Source organism: Acomys russatus, chromosome 4 (assembly GCF_903995435.1).
Source record: "Acomys russatus chromosome 4, mAcoRus1.1, whole genome shotgun sequence".
Taxonomy (NCBI): Eukaryota; Metazoa; Chordata; class Mammalia; order Rodentia; family Muridae; genus Acomys; species Acomys russatus.
Window position 1 is genome coordinate 72539253 of NC_067140.1, and position 19149 is coordinate 72558401.

The window sequence follows — 19149 nt, forward strand, 5'->3', positions numbered from 1 at the left end:
GAAGTGTTGTCTTATCCTTCCCTCTGTTTTCTCTGAGAAGGATCTTCCTGTGTTGTCCAGGCAGGCCTCAAGCTCAGCTAGAGCAACGCTCCTGCCTGAACCTCCTCAGTAGTTGAGACTTCAAGAACATGTCATTTATGCTTAGCTACATTTACAGTATTTACTAGTAAGGCTTATATACAACCTTAGTGAACACAAGTGAGTTTATTGCAATATATCAACAAATGTAAGCAATATTTAAAATGAGAGGAACAATGCTACGTCAAGGAAGGTATCAAGTTTTACAAACAGCTAACCGTGTAGGAACGGACAATGGCTATGGTGAACAGTGAAGACTCCTATCCTGCCAGCGTGAGAGGTTCAGGGCAACCCCTTATTGGAGCAACTTGGAGATGCAGCACCAGGGCACTTTCCATAGTCGTAGGAGACTCTATCTATTTTTAGTATTTGTAAACCTCCAAACATAAATGTGTAGTGAGGATACCAAATGAGGGGTGATGGTGATGACACCAAGGCATCAACAATTTTTATTAGTCTATAAATTTCTATTTATCAACCATAACCTTCCTTAAGTATATGAGGATTCTTTTATAAGTCATCTATCCTCCTATGGAGGCTAGGCCTTTGAGAAAAAACAATATGTCAAGCATTTTTTTCTAAGACACCTGAACTAGTTTGCTTGACGTTCTCTATTAGTTTTTATCTTCAATGACATATGAAAGATCTAAAATCAGGTTGGCAGTCTCCACAGCCACCTGTAGGGCACTCAACTTGGCAGTGAAAGAGTCCACAGTCAGGTTGCTGCCCGGGCCCACAGCCACCCGTGGAAGGGAGGTCTGTGGTGCAAAAGGATGATAAACGCTTCTTAAGAGAGACCAGCTGAGATCTTCCTGGCTGTTGTACAGACCACAGCCACATCGTGACAACACAGCTGGCCAGTTGGCGACAGAAGCAGAATCTGCTTGACATGACCAGAAGTGGCCATACTTCATGTCAATGACAATGTCACCGCCATCATGCTCCAGGGAGCCAGCCACGGACTCCAGAGCACGGCAGAACGCTTCAGCAGCAATGTGGTGCTCCGACTGACGACACCCGTCATCCATGACAGAGTTTTCTGCCTCACTACGGACCTAAAGAGGAGGAAGACCAGTGAAAACACACAGCGATTAATATAGAAATGCTTCCGAAAAAAAGGATACTTGATCAAACCCTTGTTCGTCAAGTTACTGACCTTCATTTACTGAGGGGTGGGCAGCAATGCTAGCGGGCTTGTGTGCGTCAGCATGCTAGGCTGTAACTCTTAAGCTGACTGTCTGGAGTAAAAATGGTGTTTTCAGTCATGTAACCAGAATGAATGAATCAGCCCTCTCATTGCTTATTCTAAATAGCTGACTGGTGGCATCTCCTTAAATATATAAAGGACAGCACATGAGTTATATGACTTAAAAACAAAGAAACCGTGCACACAGGGAAAAATTGCTAATGAAGTACTTGTTGCATCAGCTAAATGTTTGAAATCTGTTTAAAATTATATTGCAAAATTGCAATTAAGACCTCATTTAGTGGTATGTGTAATTTTCACCTCAATGTTTAAAAAAATGAAGATTATTCTCCTTAATAAAAAGGTATTTAACATTTTAAATTATTCTTGAGAAAGAAAGGGTAAAGGAAGAAAAGGATGGGGGGGTAGAGAGAAAGGGAGGGAGAGAGGGAAAGAGAGAGGAGAGAGGAGAGAAAACAAGCTCATGTGTGGAGGTCAAAGGTCAAGGTCAGACATCTTTGTCTCTTGTTCCCCACTTTATATTTTGAGACAAAGCCTCTCCCTCAGAGAGAAGATCCTGACTCGTTATGTTGGCTGGATGGCCAGTGAGCATCAGGGATTCTCTTGTCTCTTTCTTCCAATGCTAGAATGTTGACATGGGCACAAGACTGAGGTCCTTCGGATCGCCCAGCAAATACTTTACCCCAGCAATCTTCCTAGATCTATTGAAAGGCCTCAAAATAAGAGTGGGTAAATAAGCAAGCTAAGAACTGAGTGACAGATAAAGAACCCACATCCTTACTACCTGTAAACAGCATCCATCTTTTTCTTTTGAAACCAAGTGTAAAAGACAGATGACATAAGCTATATTAGGTTTCTCCCATGCCATCAATACTGTGTTGCTTCTTCAAAAACCTACTGAAGATACCTCTTTTCTCCAAAACACTTTTTTGATTCATTCAATCCTGTTGATAGATTATATTATTATTCACTAAATATCATTGGATTGGCTGGGATTTTGCTTTTCATAAAGTATACTTTGATAACTTTTTAGGAATTGGCTTTTTCTTCCAATTCATTTAAGGTGATCTGAGAAAGCTGACTGGATCATGCCTGAAGAAATATGTTTACTGTCTTTCTCTCAGCCCACTTACCCAGTGGAAACTCTGCAGGGCCTCTCAGGAACTTATCAACTGTGAATATGTGGAGAACATGTTTATCTTTTTGTTTTCATTTTCAAACAAAGCAAGCTAGGATTTATGAAATAATTAAACAGACCTATAATGCAGTATAATCTCATCTAACAACTATCAGTAGATGGAGTCTAACAAGAAGTTCTAGTTAGTAGGATTCATATGTACCAGGCACTGATTCCCATTTAAAAATTGTGACAATAGTCTGGAGAGATGGATGAGTGAGTAAAAGGCCTTGTCCCTCAGCCTGACGATAACTTGAGTACACATGGAGGTGGTCCTCTGACCTCCACATTTAGGTACCATGGCATGTTGAACATACATTCACACACATGTGCACATGCACACACCAATACACTAAGTAAATAGTAAATGCTTGAAGTCTGATCTTGGGATTCTTTAGTGAATAAAGTTGGTTCTCTTAATGTTCCAGAAAGTACTGTACATTTTTAGAAGTTTAGCTCTTTTGTTGTGAGCATTAGATCATCTGATGTGGCAGAATTTTAGAACTTCCAATAACTGAACGTCAGCTTCAACATGCCTTACATATAGACAATGCTCAAAGAACATGATCATTTGCTAGATTAGATTCATAGTAATCAATGTAATCAATTTAGTACCTTGTATTTATAAATATTACTTTCCTGAAATGTAATAATTTCATTTCAACTACATTATCTGACTTCTGAAAAGTTAAGAATCAAAGGTCCTAGGGTGTTATGATTTGGCCGTTGTCTCAGAAAAAAAAAAACTGCTGAAAATTCCAATGGAGGGAAGATGTCTAACTTACCTTGTGTCTAATATATGCAGCCAAATGTGTTTCGGTACAGCCACCTCCCAATAAAACCCATGGTTCCTTGATTGTTAATTGCAAGACATGCATTGCTGTTTGACATGCAAGCTAAGGAAGAAACAAATTAAAATTAGGATCTCACACTTGTACAAGAACCATACTCTCAAAGCGACTTAGATTTGAACTCATAGCCAGTTCTTTAATTTTCAAATTGTGTGTGTGTGTACATGCACATGTGTATGGTGGGAGAGAGAACATGTCAGGCCACATAAGTGGAAGTCAGAGGACAATGTCCACTTTGTGGGTTCTAGGAATTGAACCCAAGCCATCTACCTTGGTAGAAGGTGACCAGATTGTTTCCTAACTTAAACAAGGAAAGTTTATTTCTTTCTTTCTTTATTTTCTGTGTAGGTCAGTGTGTACATGAGCTATGGTACAAGCGTGAAGGGCAGAGGACAACTTGTCGGGGTCAGTTCTCTTCTTCCATCATGTGACCAGGGAATTGCACTCCGGTCATCAGGTCTGGCATTCAGTGCCTTTACCCACTCAGATAGCACAGTTGTGCACAGGTCCAGATTCTAATTTACAAAGAACAAAATCTATTTTATCCAAGTTATAATGTGACTAATTTATATTTTCAATAATGATTAGAGATTGAAGAGAGATAGTAGTCTACTTCCATGAGATTAATACTTTATTTCCTGTCTACTTTGCTTATAAACATATGGCCTAAAAATATCTGCATTTGGCCAGATGCTGTAGCACCCACTTTTAATCCTAGCACTCAGGAGAGGCAGGTGGATCTCTGTGAGTTCGAGGCCAGCCTGGTCTACAGAGTGAATCCAAGATAGTCAGGGTTAATAGAGAAAGCCTGTCTCAGAAAACAAAACAAACAAAAACAACAAAACAACAGCAACAAAACAAAAAACTGCATTAACAAGGTTTGCTGTTGTTTTCAGTAAAATCAAAGTTTAAACAAGTTGTATAAATGCTATAAAGTATGTTCTAAATTATTTTACAAGTGATAGCATCAAGCAATAATAAAAAACATGGAAATTTCTGATTTACTAATGATGAATCTTTAAGCAATATGAATCTTTAAACCATGATTCTTATGTTGTCAGTTCCTGTATATAAAATTTGCAGAAAACAAACTGTACTAGAAAGTGGGTGATGGCTAATCATTAGGAATTCTACTTTATGGCACAATATATTCCCAAGTTTACCATAACAGCCTGTTAAATTAGCTTACTCAAGCCTTTGCCCCTCCTCTTCCCTCCTTTGGTGCTGGGACAGGACTTTGTATGTACCAAGCATATGTCCCACCCTTCAGCTAAATCTCTGGTCCGTCTTTCTGTCCCTTTGTCTTTGCTTTTTTCTATTACTGTGGACATTATGGAAAACTGGGAGAAAGCAAAATAAACAAGGCAGACCTCAACCTGTGGCACCTGCTTCATGACTACTTCATCCCCACTGTTGGCCTGGGAAGTCACCTACCTTCAGTTCCTCCCAGGCAGTGTCATTTCTATTGCAGAGAAGCAAGCTGCAGACAGTCGCCTCATTAGGAATAAGGTGAAAAAAATGTTTGGGGCCAAATCTTGCAGTGCACACATCTTTCACACTTCCGTAAGTAGTAGGAACTGTTATGTTCAGGGAACCAATAGGCGTTGCTCCTATTTTTGTAATGTATAGAAAATATAAACTGTATAAGCAAAGATGGAACATTTAGAATACATATCAACAAACATTAATTCCTAACTAGTATAAAAGCCTCCACTAAAGCTTATCCTTTGAAATATGAAATATAAGATAGATATAAAATGCATCTTCTTAGGTTTCTGAAATGCACATTCTACTATTTAAATGACGTAAAAGTAACTTTTATTCTCCTGGCTCAATTGTTGTCTAGGAGGAGTCTTATTGTCCCCTTCTGCTAACCTAGATCTAGTCCTGGAAGCTTCTAGCCTCCGTACAATCTAACCTAGGCCTAGAATGTTTTCAGTCCCTGAGACTTACTACTGAATAAGGTCACCCTTTGTAGTTCTTTCTGAACTCTGGGATGGTTGGTTCAACTCAACTGTTCTGGCTCAAACTCTTCCCCCAGGCGGCATAATTAAGCTGGCTTTTCTCACAGCTTGGAATTGCTCTGCTTGGCCCCAAACTAACGGCACACTCTTCTCTAATCTGGCTTCTTCTCATTTTCTGGCTCATTCTGCCTTCACCTGAGTTCTCTCTGCAGCTCATCTCCCTATTCCTGTCCTGGTAAAATCAGCTTCCTCTCTGTAAAACTGCCTCTTAGGTAGCTTCCTCTTCCTCTCCTTGTTAGAGCTGGGCGTATCCAATTCGTCTGAATCGTCACCTTTTCTGCCACTCAATTAGACATCACTTTTAAACATGGGTGCTTCCTTCTACAAACTAACTTTACCTTTGTTGGGCATGTAATTAAAGGCATGTACCACCACACCTAGACCTATGTTTTTTTTACCTGGCACTTGCTCTATACCAGGCTGGTCTTGAACTCAGATCTGTTTGCCTCTGTCTCCTAGATTAAAGGTGTGTTTGCATTCCAGTGAGATCACAGACCTAGATGGTCTTTGGATGTGATCTCTTGCGAGAACAGCCATTTTCTGAATTAACATTGCTCTATAAAATAATATATAATATTCATTTCCTTTAAAAACATCAATCAGTCAATTAATCAATTAATTATAGGCATGGCATTTTACTATGTGGTCCTGGCTGGCCTGGAATTCACTATGGAGACCGAGATGGCCTTGAACGTGCAGTAATCCTCGTACTTCAGCCCCCTGAATGCTGGGATTACAAATGTACACATGGCCATCTTTGCTTGGACTATTTCTGTTTATGAACATTGTCACAGTTACCTTTCTATTGCTGTGACAAAATGCTCCATCAAAATCAACTTAATAGGGAAAGGGTTATTCCAAATCTGTCCCAGGATTCAGCTCATTACAATAGAGAAGTTACAGCAGCATGAGCTCAAAGCAGCTATTCACATTATACCAACTCTCAGGAAACAGGGATATATGCAGGCACGCTAGTGCTTAACGTGCCTTCTCAACTTCAAACCATCCAGGAATTCTTGCACGGGGAATAATACCATCCACAGCGGTCAGATCTTTCTAAGTTAATAAATGTAATCAGGCAGACTGGTACCATTTATTCATTTAATTGTGTGTGTGTTAGTAATTAAACCCAGCCATGTCAATGTTAGGCAGATGCTCTACCACTGAGCCAATTCCCAACCTTACAGACCTATCTGAACATCTGTTTAAAGCTATTTTGTATTTTCAGGAAAAGGAACACAAAAAATTGCATATATTTTTAGCAACTCCAGGATCCCTGAAAGCACACTTAGAGATTAAAAACCCTACATTAAGGACCTCATTAATTTTGAAAAGGGAGGGGAGTGTTTTGTTTTTTGTGTTTTTGGTTTTTCAAGACAGGGTTTCTGTGTAGCCTTGGCTGTCTAGGACTTTGTAGGCCAGCCTGGCCTCAAACTTACAGAGATCCGCCTGCCTATGCCTCCCGAGTGCTGGGATTTAAGGCGTACGCCACTATGCCTGGCTTGTTTTGTCTTTTAAGTCATTTATTTCTTTGGGAGCTCTATTTAGGGGACACACATGCATACACACACACACACACACACACACACACACACACACACACACACTTTGCCTAGCTCTTCTGGGCTCACTTTGTAGTCCAGGTTGGCCCACCTCTGTCTCTCAAAGTGCCAGGATCACAGGCGTGCACCACATCTGACTTGGATTTTCTTTCTTTCTTTTAATGTAAATAGGTATGCAAGTATCAAAATAAAGAATATGACATACTTATTTCACTATACTGTTCTTGATTTGCTTATCCTTTCAGTATTAGGGAAAACTACATAAACCACAAGTTAAAATATAAATAAAGGTGACTGGAATATTTGTAAAATCTCTAATGGTAGTTAAGTTTTATAAGGAATCTATCTACAGCAACTTCTCTAAGAAATAACACTTAACATTTGAATATCAAAACTAGAACAATTCTCCCTTTTGGAGGCTGATTTTGTTTTGAGTCCAGGCTTTCCTCGAACTTGCTGTTAAGGATCTTGATTGTCTTGCCTCTTCCTCCTATGTGCTGGAACCAGGTATGTGACACCATGTCCAGAGACCAGAAGACTCAAGGAGTTAGAACTTTCATGTTGTGTTGTAAGTAACTGAGTTAAGTGACAATTCTGTATTAGTGCCCCTTTATAACACTGGTGCTATGGGAAAACATTCCACTCTTTAACTTACCAAATACCTAGTGTATATAAAGTGGAGATAGCCAGACTAACACAAATTAGTAGAAAATTTAGATCTGTTCTACAAGATTAAAATGAATTCCAAATAATTATTTCCATGTTCTTAGTAATTTTGATTTGGATGGTCATTCAGCTGACGGTATCCAATGTTTGGCACGCATCGCTTTGAAACAGTTCAATTGGTTGTAGTTCATAAGGCAGGTGTGACCACATGTAGTTTTCAGGACTTTGAGACCAGCCTGACAACATGGCTGGACCTTGCTAAGCAAAAAGCAACTACTGCAGTCAACATGGACAACACTGGTAATTTCTGATGGTTTGTCGGTGCAGTTACAAGGACACTGGCTTGTGAAGTGGTTTATATTAGGAACTCTTCAACTTACTTATTTTCTGTGTATGTGTTTAGTGTGCTCGTTTTGTGATTATAACTCTATATATCAATCCATAAAAGGTCTGAGGGCCAGGCCTGTTAGAAGCCCTCACAGTAAAGGGTGCCCTTGGCTCTCAAGAGCCCAGCTAGAAGAATGCTTGGTAAATGCCAGACAGATAGACATACACCTGCCTGCTGAAGCAGGAACTATTTGGGCAGAGGTACAGAAATTCCTCAGAGTCATAAAAGTGAAGAAAACGAAGTATTGCAGACATAAAAATCATCTGAATGTAACAGAATTTAAAAGCTTTGTAAAATTCAAAATCGTATGTATAATATTAAAGAGCTTCTAATGATGTTAGACTTCTCAACTACCTGTAGAATATCTGAGGGGTAGATTATAACAGACTACACTTGGGGTTGGAAAGACCACAGAAATGGCTACTACCATTCTGTTTTTCATAACTGGGCAACGGGATCTTTTCCAGAAACAACCTTTGTCCCAGAAATGAGGCAAATGCTGTAAGGTTGGTGGCTTCTAAAATGTTTCAAGGTATTAACAGGGACACAAACCAAACCTCTCTGCTGAAAAACGAAGGGTGACACATCACCTTTACGGGGCAAAAGCCAAGAGAACTCTTTACCTGTCACCTTGCTCAGGGGTTCCATTAGAGTCACTCCAACTCTGTCGATGGCAATAACGTGATGCTCACCGAGAAATTGTTTCAAAGATGGGTGGATAACTTTTTGGCACAGGACAAGATCTACATGGTCGCTGACCAGCTGCCTTCCTAGACTAAGCAGCTGCTCTAAGACTGCATTCTCCAGGGACACTTGGTAAGGGACCACCACAGTGCCTTCTCCAGCATTAGAAAAATCTCCTGATAGAGACACACAGAAGAGGGCCACCTTGAGGGCACTGGACTTCTGAGGGGGCGACAATCTGCTTACTTGAATTTCTGACACTTCAATGAGTAGTCCAGGTAAAACAGCAGACTCTAGAACTCCTTGGCCCTTTAAGGGAACAATTATACTCTTCCCTAAAATGATTCGGTCTTCTGCACCTTCTGGAATTGTAAGCAAAAAGGCTTTCAAAATCAAAGCACCGATGTGATCCAGTTCCTTTCTGGTGAGCATACAGGCAGGCTTGCTTGTTAAGACACTGTGCACCAAGCCAAGGAGGATATGTGCATTACTGAAGTCAACTGGGACTCGACAGCTACAGGCTTCAGACTTGAGGTAACTGGTACAGAGACTCAAGAGGTATTTATTTAACTTAATAACAGTCGTGGGGGGCAAACCTAGTCTCTGAGTATTTTCGACCAGGTTGCAGCACAGAATGGCTGTAAATAAGCCGCAGTCGCTGAAGCAGGACACATGATTCTGCACAGACGCTGTTAGGACCTTTAGTACAGGATGGGTGACGGAAAGGCTGCGCAGCAGGGCTGAGGACTGTGAGGTCGTGCACACACAACCTCCCAGGCCATTGTGCACCTGCTTCAGCCTCCCCGAGGGGCCGTAGCACGAGGCCATGATTCCTTTCAAGACAGAAAGTGTGGACCTGACTCTGTCATTTGTCATCGGTTCAGTTTTACACAATGATGGCTTCTTAGCTTCTAAGCGAGACATCATCTTGCTTCAGGTGTAACTTGTGAAGGCAGCTTTATTTTGTTCATGTGTTTTTCATTTATTGCACTGTCATGTGTTTTGGTACTAAAAACTATTCTCCAGGTGGGAGAGTCGACCCATGCAGCATTTAAAGGTACAAAATCAAATGCTTTTCAGACAATAACCAGCATATATTAATTTAATGACATTAATAATCCCAAGTGCTTATTTTGCATCACTCTTCAATATTCTTTTGTTTGTCTCTGGACTGAGACCTCACAGACTGTTTCGCAGCTCTCTGCATAAAGTATGTTCCAAGATGGACTCCTATGAAAGTCACCCCAGCCACAAGAAGCCAGTTTTTTCTAATCCAACTGGGGTTTTTCATTTCTTCTTTTATTATCAAGTTCAGATTCAAAATTGCTTCTTTCTATAACAAATTAAAAAAAAAATTTAGAAAAAAAATATATTTTGTAGGCAGTAAGTTTAATAGTTTTAATACTCTGCTCCATTTTTAGAAAAAGGATTTTAACTGTCATAAGCCTATTGGAAGTGAGAAAGGGAAACCAATGGACTTAATACTCTTTTGCTTCTAGAAAAAAAAATGGCACATTATACAACTAAGGCTCTTCCCATCCTTACTGACTAGTGTTCATGGTACTGGGAGGTACTCTGCATAATACCAGAAGAGCAAGGTAAACACCAAGCCAGTTACAAATGCTTTGATCTACAACAGTGGCCAGCCTGCATGACACACTGGCACAATAGTGGCACAAACACAGGCATAACCAACCACTATGTGATTGGATTTTAGGTCCATTTCATGAGACGGAACCCATGCCTGACACTGCTAAAATAGCTCAGGCTGGCCAGACTTCCTATGTAGTTAAGGGTAACTAAATTTAATTCTTGACCCTCTTGCCTTCCTCTCATAGATTCGAGGATTACTGCATGTACCACTACTCACTCTGATCTAATAATGTGGCTTACTATTCCAAGAGTTACTATCAAAAGTATGGTCCTGATTTTCCCTGAATGTCTGGTGGCTTTATTTTATTTTATTAGCGATAAATAACTAAAAGTAACAGTAAAACTTTGCTGTCTAAATCAAGAGAATACAACTGGGGACAACTTTCTCCTAGAGACTCAGGGTTCTTTGTAAAAATGACTCATCTTATGCTTGAGGCAAGAATGGTGGTGCCTGCCTTTAATCCCAGCAGTCAGGGAGACAGAGGCAGGAGGATTGCTCTCTCTCTCTCTCTCTGTGTACGTAAAAGTCAACTTAGAAAGATACAAGAAGGGAAAACTTGATTTGTAATGGAATAAATGTGAAACCACATATTTAAATTGGCACAGCACTAACTCATTTGAAAACCAGTCAGCATGTTACTTTAGCATTTCTGTATAAATGCATTCTGGGTTAAGAGACTAAGCTGAGGATGTAAAATTGCTTTAGCTAAGAAGAGAAGAAGTGGTACAGATTTGAGCAGCATAACTGGGGACCCAATGACAAGACGGATTAGACCATTACAGCAGCTGGTATTTAAGACCATGGACCACCCCCCAAAGCCGGTGCTTGTGAATAGGCCTACTGGAAGGCAAAGAAGCTCCTTAGTTTATACTGTTTATCAGTGTTTACATAGGTCAACAGAAACTTTATGCTTATGGGCAGCAAGAAGTAACATGTTAACTTGTGAGCCTCCCGCCATAGGCTCCTCTCCTGAGTCCTGGGACTGCAGGTGTGGCCACCACACCCTGCCCTTTAAAACCATCGACGCCCAAGGACATCTAAAAGCTCTTACTAAGTTCACCTAATATTTTAGAAAATACTTTCTTTTCTTAGCTTCAGTAGTTCATTTTTGAGCAAGGAAAATGTTTTTTCCTCTTGAAGTCTGACTATACATGGTCTCTCAAGTTATATGACGAAATCAAAGCACTACACATATGCTTACAGTCTTACAGCAGTCTGAAAGAACTTATATATAAACATCAAGCATCTAATAAATTTAACTCCCTTTTCTTATCCATTAAATGACTTTCTGCATAGAAACAGGCTAAGAGGACTTGCTGCTCTTTTCGGAGGACCCAAGTTCAGTTCCCAGTACCCACTTTGGTGGCTCAAGGTTACCAGTAATTTTCCAGGGGTTCTGTCACCTTCCCTCTGACCTCTGTAGATACACAGGCATAGGTACAGGCATGTGCGTGCATGTGCGCACACACACACACACACATATACACACAAATAAATCCTTTTAAATACACACAAATTTTATAATAGAGACTATCCCTAAGGCTAATGTTATAAGCTGTCAAGTTTCTAATATTTTGTTTTGTTACTCAAGTTTTTATGCAAAAAAATTACCTAGTATTTTAAAAGGAATTTTTGTTGCTACTGTTGAGGTATGCAGTAGGCTACGCTCAACTTCTGATGGTACTGCCTCAGTATCAGACTGCTGAGATTTTAGGTAGCAATATGATCTCTCTCTCTCTTTTGTTTTGTTTTTCAAGACAGGATTTCTCTGTGTAGTAGCCTGGGCGGTCCTGGAACTCTCTTTGTAGACCATGCTGGCCTCGAACTTACAATGATCCCCCTGCCCCTGCCTCCCGAGTACAGGATTACCACTCCTGTGAATCCCTGGCGGTCCTGGATTCCCTTTGTAGACCAGGTTGGCCTCAGTTGCACAGCAATTCACCTGCTTCTGCCTCCCTGAGTGCTGGGATTAAAGGCATGTGCCCCGATGGATGGCTTTTTTTTTTTTAATTTTAATTTTTTAATTCCCACACTAGGATATTAGTCCTCTTCAAGTGAGTAAAACTATCCTGAGGTTCTTCTAAAGGCACTGACCTTATGCTAGAATTTATAACACACTTCTCAGCTCCAGGTGAAAAAAAGGCCTTCTAAAAAAAGTGTCCACTGACATAACTCACACAGTTGGGAGGCTGAGACAGGAGGATTGCTCTGAGTTTCAAGTCCAATTGGGGCTTGAGTGAGATGAAACTGGGTCATAACTCTTCACATGGACCACTTGGGGCCACTGAGTTTTATCCTTTAGAATTTCTTGGACGGTGTAAACATGTAATAAAAATGTTAGTGCATACCACAATTAACACAAGCCTCATAATGAAAGGCATTTCTGTAGAGAACGCAAAGTTTAGGATTAAGTGGAAGAAATAGTTCCAGTTGCCTTATGTCAGTTAAAGTCAAGTTTTTATACTAAAGGAAGTTAATAAATGTTTTGCTTTAATTTTTTGGGGTTATTGTTTTTTTTTTTTTTTTTTAAGAAAGGTTCTCTCTGTGTTAGCCTTGGCTATCCTGGACTCGCTTTGTAGACCAGACTGGACTCGGGCTCACACTGTTCCTCCTGCCTCTGCCTCCCAAATGTTTTGCTTTTTAAAACTTTTCAGATTTTAGAATTATGGATGAACGATTATAAACTTGAATTATATAGTCATCATATCCCCTTGAATTCAGTGATTTCTACTCATAGAAAATTATTTTGAACTACAAATACATTTATTTTTGTCTTAAAAAATAATGGGTTATTTGGATATATCTTAACAAAAACAGTAACTTTTCAATGGAAAATAACCATGGCTGACCAGATGTAATGGATGGAAACTTACCGAAAACTGCAAGCCTGACACTTCTCCTAGCTTTGGCTCTTTGGTGGACTTGCAAGTGCCAGACTATCTGGCTCAGTGGTATCGTCCTTAGGAATTTGGAAGACAGGGCTGCTTTTGATTCTGTGCCACCCCAAATGTATGAAACCAATTAAAGGTACCATAACAATCAGAACTTTGTATTCTCTCCAGATGTTCTGAAGGCTCATAGTCCGTTGACATAAGCACACCTACAAAAATATTATAGTTAAAGGAGAAAATTAAAATTAAACCAACACTAAAATTTAAAGGGTCTCAAAGCATGCTGATAAACACAAACAGTATATACATTTATTTTAGGGCTGGAAAGATGGTTCTATGGTTTGGAGCACTTGCTGCTCTTAGATGACCTGGGTTTCGTTCCCAGCACTTATAAAGCAGCTCATAACCACCTGTAACTCCAGTCACAGGGGATACAACACCTAGGTCTTGCGGGCATCAAAAACACACACAGTGTACAGACATATAATGAAGACAACTACCAATACACATATTAAAAAAATCAGTTGAGCCAGGCATGGTGGCACACGCCTTTAATCCCAGCACTAGGGAGGCAGAGGCAGGCAGATCGCTGTGAGTTCGAGGACAGCCTGGACTATAAATCGAGTCCAGGACAGCCAAGGCTACACAGAGAAACCCTGCCTCAAAAACAAAACAACAACAAAAACCCAAATACAAAAAACAAACAAAACAAAACAAAACAAAAAACCAACCCAGTTGACCATAAAAATATTTTTCAAGCCTGGCAGTGGTGGTACACACCCTTAATCCCAGAACTTGGGAAGCAGAGGGAGGTGAATCACTGAGTTCGAGGCCAGCCTGATCTACAAAGTGAGTTCAAGGACAGCCCGGACTATAAAGAAAAACTTTGTCTAGAAAAAAAATCAAGAAAACAAGAAAAGAAAACAAAAACCCTCCAAAAAAACAAAACAAAGAATAAATTAGAATGTTAAGAATTAGTTCCGACTTTGGAGCACTGATGTAGAATTTCCGCACTGTGATGAAGATGAACTCCTTCGAGCGTGGGGACATTTGTGAGCATCACAGAGGCAAATTAGCCTAGGACATCACATTTCAAGTTCTGAGCCTGTCACAATGCAGAGGCTGACAGCAGTCTCCTGGTACTTGCTCTAGTCAGGGCTGAGGTGTCTGGATCATTCACTCAGTTCAGATTAACCACAGCGACTCTAGCTTGTTCTTACTACAGAACAGCCTGGCTGGATGAACGGCTACAACTCCACCTTGTTCCACTGTCTTCTGGTCAACTACACAGAGGGCCGCAAAGGACAGCAATGAGACACACACTTTAGACCACAAGTATTTGAAAAAGCTGTTGCATTTCTATGACGGCAACTCCTCTCTTTTCATTTATGGATTAGGAGATTTTATCCCATTTCCCAGTAAGACTTTACTCATGTTTTCTATGATTGCTACATCCCAAGCTAAAAGAAAATTTCTTGGTGGCAGAAATGACAGTAATGTATAGAAAAAGCAATGATTTGTCCCAGGAAATTTCAAACACTGGGGTTCTAGATATTAGATCATTTTGCTCCTGCAACAGTGTCAACTAAAATAATCATTAGGTTATTTTCTACTAACAATCTCAACACAGGTGTGTTTATTGCTGTTTTTATATATAGAAGATTCTTATTTTGCCTACAAGGTTTCCTGGGCGCCATCTGCTGGTATTCTGGGTAGTGTAAGGAGTTCATTCTACTTAAAATACACGAAAACCAAAACACTCCCACAAAATGCAACACAGTCATGAAAAGACCATCAGCTGGGGTGTTAGAATTAATTGACCCAGATCTTGTGTTTGAGATGTCTCATATCCACTATAGCTTCATGTCTTTAATAAAAATGTTAATGCTGGATATTTGTGAATCCTTATTACTGAATTCCAATCATTGACTTGAATAGTTGTTTAAAAATATAGTCCTTGTGAAAATAGTTCCTGTTATTTTCAATTTAAGCAACAGTTCAAGTTTGGTCTTCAGTGTATGACTGAAAAAATGTTCTAAGAAAGGATTCTGAAAGTTTTCATCATAAAGAAAACTTTGAAGAGACAGTCATGTTTAACCTGACTTAATCATTATGCAGCATAGAGTGCCTTATCTGTACAGTTTTAAAGAAAGCGAATCTGTATTGTGTTCATGCCTGACCTACCCAGCCTGGCAAAGACAACAACGATCTGCCTTTCCCCTATATTTTCTAGACATATCTCCTAAAGTGGCACTGATTCTATTAGACTTTTCTAGTGTTGTAAACACACACACACACACACACACACACACACACACACACACATTCTCTCTCTCTCCCCCTCTCTTTCTTAAGACAAAACTTCAAGGCATAATGAAGCAATGGTTCACAACTGAGTCTGCAGTTTCCATTTTGTACAATCCTTTCCCTCTCTACCATCCAAGGACAGCTTGATCAACATCCAAGTCAGGAAATTTATCTGTTGTCAGTAAAGGTTAAAAGTCAATACATGCGTATTTTATGTTCTTTGCTACTCTTCACATTATTATTTGTTTGGTGTATTTATAAAAGTAACCAATACTGAAAGCCTTACAAGACATGCATGAGTGTTTCACTAACTATGAAGTCCAAAATACAATTGATTTCTGGATGAGAAACGACAGCATCCTGGCAGTTCGTGATTCCCCAGAATGGGTATAGTGGTCTTATATGTCTCAGATGTCTCATGTTCCCTTTCACTGACTTTCTTGATTATCATCTAATATTATTATATCTGAATTATAATTATCCTGATTGCCATCTGATATTGGTACTGGTGGGGGAAGAGTGAGTGGAAATCACGCAGAGTATTCTAAATTAAATGTCCAGTTGCCTGGCCCTCAGTGTGACAGCAGAGAGTTTTATCTGCCTTTAGTCTGCTCTAAATCTTCAAAGGGCTAATTTCTATCCTTCATCATTTTTGAAATTTTCATGTTATTTTACCTTTGTTTCTGCAAATAATCTATTGGCTAGAGAGTATCATAGCTACAGGATATTAATACCATCAATTTCTTGTTCATACTGTAAAACTGTGCTCATCCTAGGTCTCATCTTACCCTTCCCATGGTCTAAAACAAGGAAGCAGTACTTCTGTTAGCTATGGCCCTGTCTCATTTGCCACCATGCTGTCCGTTCTACCACCACAGGCCCCTTCTATCTTCAACCTGCCACTCTTTTTTTTTTTCAATTTTATTTATTTATTGCATATGAGTGTTTTATCTTTAGCAGAGGGCATCATACTGCATTATAGATGGTTGTGAGCCACCATGCGGTTGCTGGGATTTGAACTCAGGACCTCTGGAAGAGCAAGTGGCGCTCTTAACCACCTTCTACTCTTAAAGACCATCTTCCCCTGCATGCTTGTGACCATTCTTCACTGTAAAGAACCAAAGCCTGCACTCTGAGGATGAGGAATTATAAGAGGATCAAAGAATATAGCATTGTGCAAGGTCGTCCATCCTTCAGCAAAATAGGGAATAGTTTAGGCTACATAAAATTGTGTCTCAAACTAATTAAAGCAACAAAAAAAGAGCGAATCTATCTGAGTTGGCAACAACAACTCTTCTTTCCTTCCAGACTGCTGTTAATCGCCTGCATTTTATTTTAGGGAAAAAGAAAAAAGAAAGGCTGGAGGGATGGATAGCTCAGTAACTGGGAGTGTTTGCAAGGACTTGAATTTGGTTCCCTGCCCCCACATCAGGTGGATCTAACAACATCTTCAGGCCTCTTAGGGCACCTGCAGCTCAATGAATATATGCCTACACACACACACACACACACACAATTAAAAACAGAATAAGATTAAAAGTCTCTTACACTAAGCTATTTAACTCAGAAACCTGGATATAATGTATTCTGCCTTTCCACTCACTTGTCAAGACTGTCATCACATATGACCTCCCCAAGACACAGTTCAGACACTTAGGACCTCAAAATAACTTTCTTGTTTCGTGGTCTCATCACCAGTAGCTCTAGTCACCTGAGAACTTAGTAGAAATGGAGACTCTCAGGCTATTCTGATCACTGAAAGCAGGGTAGTGTCCAGAAACATTTAATACAATGCTCAGAAGTCCTAAAGTTGAAGTCTGAGAGCTACTGTTTCAGTGACTTCCAAAGCCTCTATACTCCTAACTTAAAGACACTGGGAGTCATGTTTGTTTGTTTGGAAGACTTCAGTGACATTTTGGACGACACGGTTAAAGTTTAATCTCTTATTAGAGCTTACAAAGGTGATCCAACATTTAGTTTCTACCAATTAGTTTTCGGAGAATAGAGTAAGTCATGTTCCTAAGAATGCATCATAAAGCAATCACTCAAAGGGATGAGCTGTGGAATGCTACTGCCTTGGCTTCAAATCTCCCCTAAGTCTTGGAACTGTACTACCTCAGCAGTCACTTACGCCCCAGATCACTGGCAGGAGTAATAATGGCTTCCACATCAAAAACTGCTGTGCACGGTGGTGCACGCCTTTAATCCCAGCACTAGGGAGGCAGAGACAGGAGGGTTGCTGTGAGTTTGAGGCCAGCCTGGTCTACAAAGCAAGTCCAGGACAGCCAACGCTATACTGAGAAACCCTGTCTCGAAAAGCCAAAAAAAAAAAAAAAATAAAGAAGCTGTACAATTAACATACCCGAAGCGTGCAGGACTCAGGGGTAGATAACTACTAGTAGTGTGTTTGGATCATCTCAAAATGGAGGATATGTCTTTTTCCTTTGTTTTTGTTGTTGTTGGTTTGTTTTGAGACAAGGTCATATGTAACCCAGGCTGGCCTCCAATTCATGTAAGCTAGACAGAAAAAGTAACAATAAACACATCCAGATTCTCAAAAAACAGGTTTGTGGTTTTGGGTGCTCCTGTTTGGTTGTGTGTGTGTGTGCGTGTGTGTGTGTGCGCGCGCGCGCATCTGTAATCAGAACATAAAGTATTATGAGGCAGCTAACAGTCTCCAGGTAAGCTGTGAAGGAAATAAGAAAACTAAGATGCAGAAAAGTGGCAAAGACAGAGTGGCTGTCACTAATGACAGTTAATAAAGTTAAGAGTTGCCAAGTGACGAGATGTGAGTTTGTATACCTGATCTGCACTTTCAGAAATGTTAGTCAAGAACAAAAGTTTTGAGCAAACATGAGAATCAACTTTAACCCCCGTTACAAACTAGTTACCATCTTGAGAAAACTAGTTCCTGCCTCAATCTCATAACCCAGCACATTATAAAGATTATACATATGTATAACAGTATAGTGCCATCTTCGCTAAGTGTTCAATGTATGGCGGCCATTACTGCTATAGATCCATGACTTGTCAAAGTCATAAAAGTAGGCACGCCCCGGAACTCCTGCTGGAGCAATGTGAGAGTATGTCTAATCTTTTGGTTACAGCACACAAAGTTGGAAAAATATTGTACTGATGCAAATGTCTCTTAATGGTCATGCCAATTTTCACTTGATGTAGAGCGGAGTTACTTCTATTCACATGGTCATTTACTGTCCACACATGCTGCCAATATTATTCAACTAGGCAAGTGAAGTAAATAAGGGATAGTGCTTGCTCTCTATGCAAAAATCAAGTATAAGAGATGAGCTTACTGTTCCATGGCTGAACACTGTATAGGAGCATAGGCAAAATACCTGACTCAAGACCATTCTTCTCCATTTCCTCTGAACTAATCACAACAGGTTTTTTAGTCAGTATTCATAATGGTTAGATAACAGCCATTCCCGAAGGGAGTGTGGCAGCCACTAGTTTTGTTTCTCTGCTTTGTTCTCCCTGAGGAACAGAAACCATACAACCATGCTTTCTTAGTTCCTCACAGGGTGGCTCACTACGACAGAAAATGATTCGGGGTAGCCTTCTATCTCACAGCAGAGGACACGTCTGTATTCTATGTTGCAGACTCTCCGTACGTGTTATTGCTAGCTTATCACACACAAA

General features: G+C 40.0%; 1 protein-coding gene across 2 annotated transcripts; it reads right to left on the reverse strand.

Moving 5' to 3' along the window:
* Positions 1–433: 433 nt before the first annotated feature.
* On the reverse strand, positions 434–12772 carry LOC127188252 (molecular chaperone MKKS-like). 2 transcript variants are annotated; one of them, XM_051144722.1, is made up of 4 exons: positions 12471–12772; positions 4748–4923; positions 3248–3358; positions 434–1133 (listed from the first exon to the last, which is right to left on the reverse strand). In XM_051144722.1, exons 3-4 carry the CDS (start codon positions 3338–3340, stop codon positions 693–695), a joined length of 534 nt encoding a protein of 177 aa, XP_051000679.1. In that variant the 5' UTR covers positions 3341–3358; positions 4748–4923; positions 12471–12772; the 3' UTR covers positions 434–692. The 2 variants fall into 2 exon arrangements, with proteins under 2 accessions (XP_051000679.1, XP_051000678.1); XM_051144721.1 differs by lacking the exon at positions 12471–12772 and adding an exon at positions 8577–9564.
* Positions 12773–19149: the final 6377 nt, after the last annotated feature.

Coding starts and splice junctions, on each gene's coding strand:
- LOC127188252 (XM_051144721.1), bottom strand. CDS start 9,564: ATGATGTCTCGCTTAGAAGCTAAGAAGCCATCATTGTGTAAAACTGAA. Junction 4,924..8,576: donor ACCCCTGAGCAAGGTGACAG/GTAAAGAGTTCT, acceptor TTACAAAAATAG/GAGCAACGCCTATTGGTTCC. Junction 3,359..4,747: donor CTGCCTGGGAGGAACTGAAG/GTAGGTGACTTC, acceptor TTTCTTCCTTAG/CTTGCATGTCAAACAGCAAT.